The 14,148-nt window shown below is 62.6% G+C and overlaps 2 protein-coding genes across 6 annotated transcripts in view; both read left to right on the forward strand.

Annotated features, from left to right (window-relative positions):
* The first annotated feature begins 1,571 nt into the window (after positions 1-1,571).
* Positions 1,572-8,270, forward strand: PPP4C (protein phosphatase 4 catalytic subunit). Its single transcript, XM_083815024.1, has 9 exons — positions 1,572-1,697; positions 3,626-3,725; positions 3,834-3,885; positions 4,041-4,091; positions 4,941-5,042; positions 5,127-5,300; positions 6,317-6,443; positions 6,999-7,188; positions 8,019-8,270. The coding sequence occupies exons 2-9, from the start codon at positions 3,628-3,630 to the stop codon at positions 8,146-8,148; spliced, it is 924 nt and encodes a 307-aa protein (XP_083671150.1). The 5' UTR covers positions 1,572-1,697; positions 3,626-3,627; the 3' UTR covers positions 8,149-8,270.
* A 5,068-nt stretch (positions 8,271-13,338) lies between these two features.
* Positions 13,339-14,148, forward strand: part of LOC310888330 (helicase SRCAP-like) — a 29,033-nt gene continuing 28,223 nt past the window's right edge. For 2 of the 5 annotated variants that reach the window (XM_083814928.1, XM_083814929.1), the window contains exon 1: positions 13,339-13,724. In XM_083814928.1, the coding sequence (XP_083671054.1) occupies positions 13,354-13,724 (371 nt within the window). In that variant the 5' untranslated portion in view covers positions 13,339-13,353. The other 3 variants (XM_083814932.1, XM_083814930.1, XM_083814931.1) reach the window with 2 other exon arrangements.

The following is a 14,148-nucleotide window of genomic DNA, read 5'->3' on the forward strand; positions in this document are numbered from 1 at the left end:
GACGTCGAGGGGCGTGGGGACACGTGGGGACGTGGTGGGGACACATGGGGACATGGACATGGGACATTGAGGGACCTGGGGACATGTGGGACATGATGGGGACACGGAGGGTTGTGGGACATTGAGGGACACGAGGACACGTGGGGACGTGGAAAGGGGACATTGAGGGACCTGGGGACATGTGAGATGTGGCGTGGGGACATGGGGACATGTGAGATGTGGTGGGGACACCTGGGACATGGACATGGGGCGCTGAGGGATGTGGGGACATGTGGGGACGATTGGGGACATGGAGAGAAAGGGGACATGGGGGATGTGTGGGGACATGGGGGGGACATAAAGGGACATGGAGGAAACGTGGGAAGTGGTGGGGACACGGGGACAATGGGGGACACGGGGTTAAGGGGTTATGGGGACATGGGGGGCACCCTGGGGACACATACGGGGACATGGCGGGGGACATGAGGGGACGTGGGGACATGGGGGGGGGGCGTGAGGGGACATGGGGTGGGGGACATGGGGACATGGGGGGGGACCCAGGGGACAGTGGGGGGAGTCTGGGGACAATGGGGGCACCCAGGGGACAGTGGGGGGGGTCTGGGGACAATGGGGGCACCCGGGGAATAATGGGGGGGGGGGAGGTCCAGGTGACATGGGGGGACACTTAGGGGACATAGGGGGGGACACCCAAGTGACAATGAGGGGGTCCCAGGGGACAATGGGGACACCCAGGGGACAATGGGGGATCCCAGGTGACAATGGGGGCGCCCAGGGGACAATGGGGGGGTCCCAAGTGACAATGGGGGCCCCCAGGGGACAATGGGGGGGTCCCAGGGGACAATGGGGGATCCCAGGTGACAATGGGGGGGTCCCAGGGGACAATGGGGGGGTCCCAAGTGACAATGGGGGCCCCCAGGGGACAATGGGGGGGTCCCAGGGGACAATGGGGGGATCCAGGTGACAATGGGGACACCCAGGGGACAATGGGGGGGTCCCAGGTGACATTGGGGACACCCAGGGGACAATGGGGGGGTCCAGGTGACAATGGGATGGTCCCAGGGGCCAATGGGGGGGTCCCAGGGGCCATTGGGGGGGTCCCAGGGGCCAATGGGGGGGTCCCAGGGGACAATGGGGGGGGTCCCAGGGGACAATGGGGACACCCAGGGGCCAATGGGGGGGTCCCAGGGGACAATGGGGGGGTCCCAGGGGCCATTGGGGGGGTCCCAGGGGCCAATGGGGGGGTCCCAGGGGACAATGGGGACACCCAGGGGCCAATGGGGGGGGGTCCCAGAGGACAATGGGGGGGGTCCCAGGGGACAATGGGGACACCCAGGGGCCAATGGAGGGGTCCAGGTGACAATGGGATGGTCCCAGGTGACAATGGGGGGGTCCAGGTGACAATGGGGGCCCGCAGGGGACACCGGGCCCTTGTTTTTGGCCCCCCGCGGAACCAAAACGGCGCGGAACCCCCGCGCCCGCCCTCGGGTTCCGGGGGGGGACCCCCCCCCGGTGGCGGCACCGCCCCCCCCCCGTTCCCAGCCAGCGCTGGGGGCGTGGCCTCCGCCCTGCTTCCGCTTCCGCCCGGCGCCGGGGGTGGGGGGGGGTGGGGACGGAAGGCGGGGCCGCGCCGGAAGTGACGCGAGGCGGCGGCGGCGGGGACGGTGGCGGCCGGAGGGGGGGCGCGGAGCCGCCGCCGGGTGCGGAGGGGCCCCGGGGGGGGGCTGTGGGGCGATACGGGGCGGCCGTGGGGCACGGGAGGGGCCGGGGGGCCGCTACGGGGCACGGGGGGGGCCGTGGGGCCGCTATGGGGCGGCTATGGGGCGGCTGGGGGGTGGTTATGGGGCGCTGTGGGGCACGGGGGGGGCTGTGGGGCCGCTATGGGGCACGGGGGTGGTTATGGGGAGGTTATGGGGCGCTATGGGGCACAGAAGGGGTTATGGGGCGCTGTGGGGCCGCTATGGGGCCACTGGAGGGTGGTTATGGGGCGCTGTGGGGCCGCTATGGGGTGGTTGGGGGGGGCTGGGCCGCTGTGGGGCACGGGGGTGGTTATGGGGGGCTATGGGGAGGTTATGGGGCGCTATGGGGCATAGAAGGGGGTGTGGGGTGTTTGTGGGGCGCTGTGGGGCCGCTATGGGGCGGTTGTGGGGCACGGGGGTGGTTATGGGGCGGTTATGGGGGGCTATGGGGCTGCTATGGGGCCCGGGAGGGGCTGTGGGGTCGCCATGGAGCGGTTGGGGGGGGGGCTATGGGGCGGCTGAGGGGGTTGTGGTGTCGCTGTGGGGCAGCCATGGGGCGGTTATGGGGCTATGGGGAAGTTATGGGGCGCTGTGGGGCATGGGGGTGGTTATGGGGGGCTATGGGGCTGCTATGGGGCACGGGAGGGGCTGTGGGGCAATTGGGGGCCGCTGTGGGGTGGCTGAGGGGGTTTTGGGGCCGCTTTGGGGGTTTTGGGGCCGCTTTGGGGGTTTATGGGGCCGCTATGGGGCGCAGGGAGCGCTGTGGGGTGGCTGTGGGGCAATTGGGGACCCCCATGGGGCAATTAGGGACCCCGTGGGACCCTATGGGGCAGTGAGGGACCTCCATGGGGCAGCTGTGGGGCAGTTAGTGACCCTGTGGGGCAGTTAGGGACCCCCATAGGGCAATTAGGGACCCAGTGGGGCAATTAGGGATTCTATAGGGCTGCCATGGGGCAGTTAGGGACCCCATAGGATCTCCATGGGGCATTTAGGGACCTTGTGGGGCAGTTAAGGACCCCCATGGGGCAGCTATGGGGCAGTTAGGGATCCTATGGGGCAGGTAGGGACCCCCGGGGGGCAATTAGGGATCCTGTAGGACACCCATGGAGCAATTAGGGACGCTAAGGGTCACTTAGGGACCCCATAGGGCAGTTCGGTGGCAATTAGAGCTTGCCGTGGGGCAATTAAGGACCCTGCGGGGCAGTTAGGGACCCCCGTGGGGCAGCTGTGGGGCACTTGGGGACCCCCATAGGGCAATTAGGGACGTCGTGGGGCAACTAAGGGTCACTTCGGGACCCCATAGGGCAGCTCGGGGGCAATTAGGGCCTGCCGTGGGGCAATTAGGGACCCTATGGGGCAGTTAGGGACCCCCGGGGGGCAGCTGTGGGGCACTTGGGGACCCCCATAGGGCAGTCAGGGACGCCGTGGGGCAACTAAGGGTCACTTGGGGACCCCATAGGGCAGCTCGGGGGCAATTAGCGCCTGCCGTGGGGCAATTAGGGACCCTATGGGGCAGTTAGGGACCCCCGTGGGGCAGCTGTGGGGCACTTGGGGACCCCCATAGGGCAGTCAGGGACGCCGTGGGGCAACTAAGGGTCACTTGGGGACCCCATAGAACAGTTTGGGGCGCCGTGGGGCAGCTCGGGGGCAATTAGGGCCTGCCGTGGGGCAATTAGGGACCCTGCGGGGCAGTTAGGGACCCCCATGGGGCAGCTGTGGGGCACTTGGGGACCCCCATAGGGCAATTAGGGACGCCGTGGGGCAGCTCGGGGTCACTTGGGGACCCCATAGAGCAGTCCGGGGTGCCGTGGGGCAGCTCGGGGGCAATTAGGGAGCGCCGTGGGGCAATTAGGGCCCTTGCGGGGCAGATGCTGACCTTGTTGCCCCAGCCATGGGGGAGCTGAGCGACCTGGACCGGCAGATCGAGCAGCTGCGGCGCTGCGAGCTCATCAAGGAGAGCGAGGTCAAGGCGCTCTGCGCCAAGGCCAGGTAACGAGGGGGCAATTAACCACCCCCGGGGGGGGGCAATTAACCCCCTGGGGGGCAATTAACCCATTAATTAACCCGGGGGGTAATTAACGGCCGCTTGCCCCAAAGGGAGATCCTGGTGGAGGAGAGCAACGTGCAGCGCGTCGATTCGCCCGTCACGGTGAGTTGTGGGTCTGGGGGGGGCAATTGTGGGTCCTGTGGGGCAATTGTGGGCTTGGGGGGGCAATTGTGGGTCCCGTGGGGCAAATTTGGGTCCGGGGGGGGGCAATTATGGGGTCCTGACCCCCTCCCCCCCCCCCACTTTGTGCCCCCCAGGTGTGCGGTGACATCCATGGGCAGTTCTACGACCTCAAGGAGCTCTTCAGGGTGAGTTGCCCCACAAATGCCCCCCATGTATCCCCTAATTGCCCCCTATATCCCCTAATTGCCCCCTAACCTACCCCCTAAGTCCCCCCTGCCCCACGAATGCCCCCCTATATCCCCTAATTGCCCCCTAATCTGCCTGTAAGTGCCCCCCTGCCCCATAAATACCCCCCTTATATCCCCTAATTGCCCCCCCAACCTGCCCCTAAGTGTCCCCCTGCCCCACAAATGCCCCCCCATATCCTCTAATTGCCCCCTGTATCCCCTAATTGCCCCCTAATCTGCCCCTAAGTGCCCCCTGCCCCATGAATGCCCCATGAATTAGGGGAAATGCCCCCCGTATCCCCTAATTGCCCCCTATATCCCCTAATTGCTCCCTAACCTGCCCCCAAGTGCCCCCCTGCCCCACGAATGCCCCCCTGTGTCCCCTAATTGCCCCCTATATCCCATAATTGCCCTCTAATCTACTCCTAAGTGCCCTTCTGCCCCACAAATGCCCCCCCTATATCCCCTAATTGCCCCCGACCTGCCCCTAATTGCCCCCGACATGCCCCATAAGTGCCCCCTGCCCCATAAATGCCCCCATTCCCTCGCCCACCCCCCGAAAACCTGACCTTAAATGCCCCCCAACCCCTAACTTCACCCCCTAAACACCCCCTAAATACCCCTAATCTGCCCCCCCCGTGACCCTAATCTGCCTTCCTTGTCCCTAATATTCCTCCCTGTGACCGTAATCCGCCCCCCCCCGCCCCTAATCTGCCCCCCCGTGACCCTAATCTGCCTTCCTTGTCCCTAATATTCCTCCCTGTGACCGTAATCTGCCCCCCCCCGCCCCTAATCTGCCCCCCCCAGGTTGGCGGGGACGTCCCCGAGACCAACTACCTGTTCATGGGCGACTTCGTGGACCGGGGCTTCTACAGCGTGGAGACCTTCCTGCTGCTGCTGGCGCTCAAGGTACGGCCACGGGGGCACCCGCGGGTGCTGCCGGGGGTCCCCAAGCCCCCCCCACCCATGGGTGCTGCCCCCCTCTCCCCCCAGGTGCGTTACCCTGACCGCATCACGCTGATCCGGGGCAACCACGAGAGCCGGCAGATCACGCAGGTCTACGGCTTCTACGACGAGTGCCTGCGCAAGTACGGCTCCGTCACCGTCTGGCGCTACTGCACCGAGATCTTCGACTACCTCAGCCTCTCCGCCATCATCGACGGCAAGGTGCGGCACGCTAGTGACACGCTAACGACACGGCAAGGTCGTGGTGGGCCCCGGAGGGGGTCCCGGATGGAAGGCGGGGCGGCCTCGGGGTCTTTCTTCCGGCTTTGGTGCCAAAATCGGGTGTTAGGAGGGGTTAAGAACATGCTAAGGACACGTTAACACGTGTTAAGAGCACGCTAACACATGCTAAGGACATGCTAACACGTGTTAGTGACACATCACCACATGCTAAGGGTAGGGGGAGGTCCGTGTAAGGGTCCTGCCTTCACACCTTGCTCCTTTTCGGTCTTTATTTTTGCCATTTCTGCCAAAATTTGGTGTTAGCATGTGCCGAGCATGGGTTAGGGCATGGAAATGACGTGCTAGGACATGCTAAGGACATGCTAAGTGCACGCGGAGGGGTGGGGAGAGGCACGTGAGGGTCCTGTGTGTACAGCTTGGGCCCTTTTAGACGTTGTTGGAACTAAAACTGGGGGCTAGGACATGCTAAGGACATGCTAAGGACATGCCAGGACATGCTAAGGACATGACAGCGCACGCTAAGCACACGTATGGGGTGTGGGGAGGCTCGTGTATGTGTCCTGCATCGACAGCTGCCTCTTTTTTGGTGTTTTTGTCATTATTGAGAGTAAAAACTGGATGTTAGGAGGTGTTAATGATGTGCTAGTACATGCTAAGAACATGCTAGTACATGCTAAGGACATGCTAAGTACATGTAAGGGCGTTGGGAGGTCCGTGTGAGGGTTCTGTGTCACCAGTTTTACCCCTTGTGGTATCCTTGTCATCACTGATGGCAAGATGAACACGCTAGGACACGCTAAGGACATGGTAGAACATGCTAAGGGCATAGAATGACATAGAACATGCTAAGAACATGATAGGTGTTACAACACGCTAAGGACCCACCAACAGCTCTTATGAGCATGGAGAAGGCCACGTGTGACAGTGCCACACCAGGACATCCCTGCACGGTGTGGCACACTAAGAACATGCTAAGCACATGCGTGTCCCCGCAGATCTTCTGCGTGCACGGCGGCCTCTCGCCCTCCATCCAGACCCTGGACCAGATCCGCACCATCGACCGCAAGCAGGAGGTGCCCCACGATGGCCCCATGTGCGACCTGCTCTGGTCCGACCCCGAAGGTGGGCTCCGCACACGCGTGACATCGTGTGACGTCACACGACATCGCATGTCGGGACGTGTCGCGACATCCCTGGGCGCCCCGCGAGGCGCGGAGGGGCACAGGGTGGTCAGCGGGCTCCCCGTGGCCACGTGTGACGGGGTGTGTGCATCGCATGTTGTCCCCAGATGGGTGACGTGCCCACAACACACGTGTGATCACGTGTAGCCACGCATGTAGACACATATGACGTATGTTTGGGCCACGTGTTCGCGCACACAACCCCAAATCCGCGCTATTCTCAGCCACGTGACACAGGTGTGACCCCCCCAGGTGTGTCCACCTGCCACAGACACGTGTAACACGCGTGTGCATCACATGTCACCTCCCAACACGAGTGTGGACCCATGCACATGCACCACCACCGGTCTATATCCCTCACCACGGGTCTGTACCCCAAATATGTGACCCTATTGCGTGTCCCGGCCCCCCACACGCGTGTCCCAGCCCCTGACACACGTGTTCTACCCCTGACACGTGTGTCCCGGCCCTGACACACGCGTGTGCCCCCCCCCAGACACGACGGGCTGGGGCGTGTCGCCGCGGGGCGCGGGCTACCTGTTCGGCAGCGACGTGGTGGCCCAGTTCAACGCCTCCAACGACATCGACATGATCTGCCGGGCCCACCAGCTGGTGATGGAGGGCTATAAGTGGCACTTCAACGAGACCGTCCTCACCGTCTGGTCCGCCCCCAACTACTGCTACAGGTCAGCAACACGCTAAGGACATGCTAAGGGCACGCCGAGGGGGTGGGGAGGGGTCGGGGGATTCGTGGCCAAGGTGGGTGGTGTGGGGATGGGGCTGGGCTTGTTGTGGGGTGGTGTCCACGTCCTCTCTGCTGCCTTAGGGGAGTCCCAACATGCTAATGACATGCTAAGGACACGTTAAGGTCATGTTAATGGACGTAGGGGTTTGTGGTGGGGCTGGGACAGCAGAGGGCCCTGAGTGATGCTTGGTGGGACCGGCCCCATCAACGGGATCAGCCTCCAACTGCTCATGTAGAGTTGTCCCAACATGCTAAGAACATGCTATGATCATGCTAATATCATGCTAAGATCATGTTAAGGGACATAGGGGTTCGTGGTGGGGTTGGGGGACACTGAAGGGCTCCGAGTGACACCAGGATGGGGCTGTCCCCATCACAGGGTCAGTCTCTGGCTACACTTAAAGGGGAGTCCCAACACGCTAAGGACGTGCTAAGGCCATGCTAAGATGTTGTGTGACACATGATGGGTGAACGTGGGGCTGGGGGGCTCCGAGCGTCACCCGAACAGGACCAGGCCCCCAGCACGGGGCTGGCTCCCAGCTCCTGCTCTGGGTGACTCCCAACATGCTAAGAACACGCTAATAACATGCTAACAACACGCTAAGAACATGCTAAGAACATACAGCGGTGGCACAAGTCGGTGAGCTCCTCTCCAACGGGGCCACCCCACCACAAAACCAGACCCCAGAAACCAACCTGGGGGGGGGGCAACATGCTAATCACACACTAATTACATGCTAATTACATGTTAATCACATGCTAATTACACAGGTGCGGGAACGTGGCGGCCATCCTGGAGCTGGACGAGCACCTGCAGAAGGAGTTCATCATCTTCGAGGCGGCGCCGCAGGAGACGCGGGGCATCCCCTCCAAGAAGCCGGTGGCCGACTACTTCCTGTGACCCCCCCCCACCATGTGCCCCCCCCCCGTGTCCCCGCGTGTCCCCACGTGTCCCCCCCATGTCCCCCTGACCCAAGGGGGGGGCCGCCGAGTGCCCCCCGGGGCGGTGGGTGACGTGGGGGGAGTCTCGCGGTGGTGCCGCCGCCGCGTTCCCCAGGGGACACGCTCGAGGTCCCCTCTTGTCCCCAAGGGAGGTGGGCCCCCCCCCCCGGCCCGTTTAGGGACCCCCCCGTCCCCTTTATGGCCCTTTTGGGGACCCCCCCCATGTCCTTTAGGGAACCCACATCTAATTTAGGGACCCCCCTGTCCCCTTTATGGCCCTTTAAGGACCCCCCCATCCCATTTAGGGACACCCCCATCCCTTAATGGCCCTTTTGGGGACCCCCCCATATCCTTTAAGGACCCACCCATCCCATTTAGGGACCCCCCCCGTCCCTTAATGGCCCTTTTGGGGACCCCCCCATCCCCTTTAGGGCCCTTTGAGGACCCTCCCATCCAATTTAGGGACCCCCCACCCATCCTTTTAGGGACCCCCCCATCTCATTTAGGGACCCCCCACTGGCCCCTTTATGGTCCTTTGGGGTCCCCCCCCGTCCCTTTTAGGGACCCCCCCGCCCCTTTTGGGGACCTGCTGTCCACTTTATGGCCCTTTTGGGGATCCCCCCATCCCCTTTTGGGAGCCCCCATCCCCTTAATGGCCCTTTTGGGAACCCCCCATCCCATTTAGGGACCCCCCCATCCCCTTAATGGCCATTTTGGGGACCCCCCCCATCACACTTAGGGCCCCCCTATTCCCTTTATGGCCCTTTTGGGGACCTCCCTGTCCCTTTAGGGACCCCCCCATCCCTTTTGGGGTCCCCTGTCACCTTTATGCCCCTTCTGGGGACCCCCCCATCCCATTTAGGGACCCCCCCGTCCCCTTTATGGCCCCTTTGGGGACCCCCCCCATCCCCATTATGGACCCCCCATCCAATTTAGGGACCCCCCCACCGTCCCCTTTATGGCCATTTTGGGGACCCCCCCATCCCCTTTAGGGACCCCCCCATCCCCTTTAGGGTCCCCCCGTCCCCTTTATGGCCCTTTTGGCAACCCCCCCCACCCCTTTTGGGGACCCCCCTGTGACTTTTGGGACCCCCCATCCCCTTTATGGCCCTTTTGGGGACCCCCCCACCCCTTTAGGGACCCCCCATCTCCTCTATGGCCCTTTTGGGGACCCCCCGTAACTTTTGGGGCCCCCCCCTCCTTTTGGGGACACCTCGGGGACCCCCCTTCCCCGCGCGTGTTTTTTTTGGGGGGGGGGGGATAGGCAGCGGGGCGTGATTTTTTTTTTTTTGTTCTTTTCTTCTTTTTTTTTTTTGTTTTTTGGTTCCTTTTCCAAGCGGCGCTGCGTCTGCTCCTTTTAGATAAAAAACGACACCAAAAACTGACCGAAACGCCCCAAAGTGAGAAACGCTGCGGGGGGGCTATAGGGGTCACGTGTATAGGGGATTGGGGGGGCTATAGGGGATAAGGGGAGCTATAGGGGTGGTGTAGGGGCTATAGGGGATTTGGGGGAGTTACAGGGGATTTGGGGGGCTGTAGGGGTCATGTGGGGGCTATTGGGGATTAAGGTTATAGGGATGTAGGGGGGCTATAGGGGATGGGGGGGCTATAGGGATCACATGGACTATAGGGGATTTGGGGGAGTTATAGGGGATTAGGGGAGCTATAGGGGTCGTGTGGGGGCTATAGGGGATTAGGTCTATAAGGGATTAGGGTTATAGGGATTCGGGGGGCTATAGGGGATTAAGGGGGCTATAGGGGATTAAGGGGGCTATAGAAGATGTATGGGGGTTATAGGGATCACATGGGCTATAGGGGATTTGGGGGGGCTATAGGGGATTTGGGGGGGTTATAGGGATCATGTGGGAGGCTATAGGGGATGTGAGGGGGCTATAGGGGTCACATGGGTTATAGGGGATTAGGGGGCTATGGGGGATTAGGGGGGCTATAGGGGTCACATGGGCCATAGGGGATTAGTGCTATAGGGGATTAGGACTGTAGGGATGTGTGGGGGCTATAGGGGATTTGGGGAAGCTATAGGGGATGTGGGGGCTGTAGGGATCACATGGGTTATGGGGGATTAGGGGGGCTATAGGGGATTTCGGGGGCTATAGGTGTTACACATGGGCTATAGAGGTCATGTGGGGGCTATAGGGGATTAGGGCTGTAGGGTATTAGGGGAAATATAGAGAATGTTGGGGGGCTATAGGGGTCACATGGTCTATAGGGGATTTGGGGAGCCATAGGGGTCACATGGGCTATAGGGGATTTGGGGAGCTATAGGGGTCATGTGGGGGCCTATAGGGGATTGGGGGGGCTATAGGGGTGATGCTGGCTATAAGGGATTTGGGGAGCTATAGAGGATTGGGGGGGCTATAGGGATCATATGGGCTATTTTAGATATGGGTGACTATAGAGGATTTGGGGGGGCTGTAGGGGTCACGTGGGCTGTAGGGGATTTGGGAGGCTATAGGGGTCATGGGTCTACAGGGGTCACATGGCTTATAGGGGAATTTTGAGGGGTCTATAGGGGTCACAGTCTATAAGGGTCACATTGGGACTATAGGGATTACATTGACTATAGAAGATATGAGAGCTATAGGGGTGCATGGGTGCTATAGGGCCTGAGGGGTTTTGTGGGGGTGGGGGGGATGCAGGGACCACGAGGTGGTATGGGGGGGCTATAGGGGGCCCATAGGGTCATGGGGAGTGTAGGGGACACGGCCTACAGGGGCTATAGGGAACACGTGGGGTACAGGGGGTCTATAGGGGCAGCTAAAGGGGCCCCTAGGGTATGGGGGTAGCTGTAGGGGCAGTCCCATAGGGGTGGGGGCTGTTGCCATGGGGCTGTCACATCCCCACCCCCCTCCTGTGACACCATTGGTTTGTGCCTGGGGGGGGTCCCCTAAAGTTTGGGGGGTCCCATAGGGGCTTGGGGGACTATAGGGGACTGGGGGGATCATATGGTCCCATGGGGGGGCTTTGGGGTTATGGGGCAGTGCCCCATAGCACCACCCCCCAAAAAAATGGGGGTGATGGGGGCTGGGGACCCCCAAAATGGGGGTGTTTAGGGGGGGTTGGGACCTCCCAGGAGCCCCTGGGACTGGCCCAATGTGGCTGCCCTCCTATGACCCTCCCTGGGCTGACCCAACATGGCCGCTATCCCATAAGCCTCTAGCCCTGACCCAACATGCCTGCCTTCCCATGAGCCTCAAGCTCTCACCCAACATGCCTGCCTTCCCATGAGCCTCAAGCTCTCGCCCAACATGGCTGCCTTCCCATGATCCCCCAGGTCTGCTCCAACATAGCAGCCCCCTCCTCAGGCTCTAGCCCTAATCCAAGATGGCTGCCATCCCATCAGCCCCTGGGGCTGACCCAAGATGGCTGACGTCCCATGAGCCTTTAGCCCTAACCCAAGATGGCCACCATCCCGTGATCCTCCAGGCCTGACCCAATATGGCTGCCATCCCATGAGCCTCTTGCCCATACCCAATATGGCTGCCACCCCATGATCCCCTGCGGCTGACCCAATATGGCTGCCATCCCATGAGCCTCTAGCCCTAATCCAAGATGGCTGCCATCCCATCAGCCCCTGGGGCTGGCCCAGCATGGCCACCATCCCATGAGCCTCTAGCCCATACCCAACATGGCCACCATCTCATCAGCTCCTGGGCCTGACCCAACATGGCTGCCATCCCATTAGCCCATGGGGCTGACCCAATATGGCCACCACTCCATGAGCCTCTAGCCCTAACTCAATATGGCCGACTTCCCATGAGCCCCCGGGGTTGACCCAAGATGGCTGCCTTCCCATGATCTTCCAGGCCTGCCCCAACATGGCGGCCCCCTCCTCAGCCTCTACCCTAATCCAAGATGGCTGCCTTCTCATAATCCTCCAGGCCTGCCCCAATATGGCAGCCCCTTCCTCAGGCTCTAGCCCTAATCCAAGATGGCTGCCATCCCATCAACCCCTGGGGCCAACCCAATTTGGCTGCTATGCCATGAGCCTCTAGCCCTAACTCAATATGGCTGCCTTCCCATGATACTTTGGGGCTGACCCACCATGGCCGACACCCCATGAACCTCTAGCCCATACCCAAGATGGCTGCCATCCCATGATCCCCTGGGGTTGACCCAACATGGCGACCATCCCATAAGCCTCCAGGCATGACCCAAGATGGCCACCGTCCCATGAGACTCTAGCTCATACCCAAGATGACTGCCATCCCATCAGCCCCTGGGGCTGGCCCAATACGGCCGCCATCCCATGAGCCTCTTGCCCTAATCCAATATGGCCACCTTCCCATGATCCTCCAGGCCTGATCCAAGATGGCTGCCATCACATGAGCCTCTTGCCCATACCCAAGATGTCTGCCATCCCATGAGCCCCTGGGGCACACCCAACATGGCCACCATCCCATGAGCCTCTAGCCCTAACTCAATACGGCTGCCTTCCCATGATCCTCTAGGCCTGACCCAACATGGCCACCATCCCCACCAACCCATAAGCCTCTTGCCCATATCAAATATGGCTGCTATCCCATCAGCCCCTGGGGCTGGCCCAACATGGCCGCCCCCCCCAATAGCCTCTAGCCCTAATCCAGTAAGGCCACCCTCCCATGATCCTCCAGGCATGACCCATCATGACCGCCATCCCAAGAGCCTCCAGCCCTAAGTCAATATGGCTGCCTCCCCATGATCCTTTAGGTGTGACCCAAGATGGCCGCCTTCCCATGAGTCTCTTGCCCTAACCCAGCATGGCTGCCACCCCATGATCCTACAGGCCTGCCCATCATGGCTGCCGTCCCATGAGCCTCTTGCCCATATCCAAGATGGCTGCTATCCCATGATCCCTTGGGGCTGACCCAAGATGGCTGCCATCCCATGAGCCTCCAGGCCTGCCCTAACATGGCGGTGCCCTCCCTAATCCAAGATGGCTGCCATCCCATCAGCCTCTGGGGCTGACCCAACATGGCGACCATCTGATGAGCCTCTTGCCCTAATGCAATATGGCCACCATCCCATGATCCTCTAGGCCTGACCCAAGATGGCTGCCATCCCATATGAGCCTCTTGCCCATACCCAATATGGCCGCCTTCCCATGACTCCCCCGAGGCTGACCCAAGACGGCCGCCACCCCATGAGCCTCTCGCCCTAATCCAAGATGGCCGCCGTCCCATCATGCCCCGGGGCTGCCCCCCATGGCCCATCCAGAGTCCTCCACCTCCCCGCCGGACTTCATTTCCCATCACCCCCCTCGCCCACCTCTCGCGAGAACCTCCCCCAACTCCCGCGCAGGCGCCGCCCAGGGGGCGTTCCCGCGCGCCACGCGCCTCCCGCCATCTTCCTCCCCCCCCCCGCTCCCGCCTCCCGCGCTCCCCAACCCTCGCGAGACCTCCCCTCCCCGCCGCGTCTCCCCCCGCGCGAAGTCTCGCGAGAGCCGCAGGCCCCGCCCCCTTCTCGCGGGAGCGCGGCGCGGCGGCGGTGGCCGCCGCCATTTTGCCGCTGGCTCGGGCGCCGCGGACTCCATTTCCCGTGAGCCCCTCTACGGGGGGGGGCCCGGGCGGCGGCGGCGGCGGGGGCGGGCACGGGCCGGAGGCCGGCGGCGGGCAGAGGGGAGGGAGGTGGTGGGTGGGTGGAGGGGGGGTTGGGGAAGGGAGAGCGGCGGGGCGGGAGCCGGCCGCCATTTTGCGGCGGATGGCGGCGGATCCGCGGCGGGGCTGAGGCCGAGGCCGGCGGCGGCGGAGCGGGAGGAGCCTCCTCCCCCCCCCTCCCCCCCCAACACACCCCCGTGGCACCGCGGCTCCCCCCCTCTCCCCGCCCGCCCAGGTAAGATGGCGGCGCCCCCCCTCCCCCCTCCCCTTCTTCCTCCGGTACCGGCGGCCCCGCCCCCACCCCCCCCCGGTCCCTTCCCGCCTCCCCGGGCAAAGGGCGGGAAGCGGCCGGCGGGGGACGGGGC

This window comes from Anser anser (genome assembly GCF_964211835.1).
Source record: "Anser anser genome assembly, chromosome: 34".
NCBI lineage: Eukaryota > Metazoa > Chordata > Aves > Anseriformes > Anatidae > Anser > Anser anser.

What these genes read in the sequence shown, in the direction of transcription:
- PPP4C (XM_083815024.1), top strand. Translation starts at nt 3,628, where the DNA reads ATGGGGGAGCTGAGCGACCTGGACCGGCAGATCGAGCAGCTGCGGCGC. An exon ending in ACCTCAAGGAGCTCTTCAGG is followed by an intron (nt 4,092 to 4,940) that starts GTGAGTTGCCCC and finishes TGCCCCCCCCAG; the next exon opens with GTTGGCGGGGACGTCCCCGA. An exon ending in TGCTGCTGCTGGCGCTCAAG is followed by an intron (nt 5,043 to 5,126) that starts GTACGGCCACGG and finishes CTCTCCCCCCAG; the next exon opens with GTGCGTTACCCTGACCGCAT.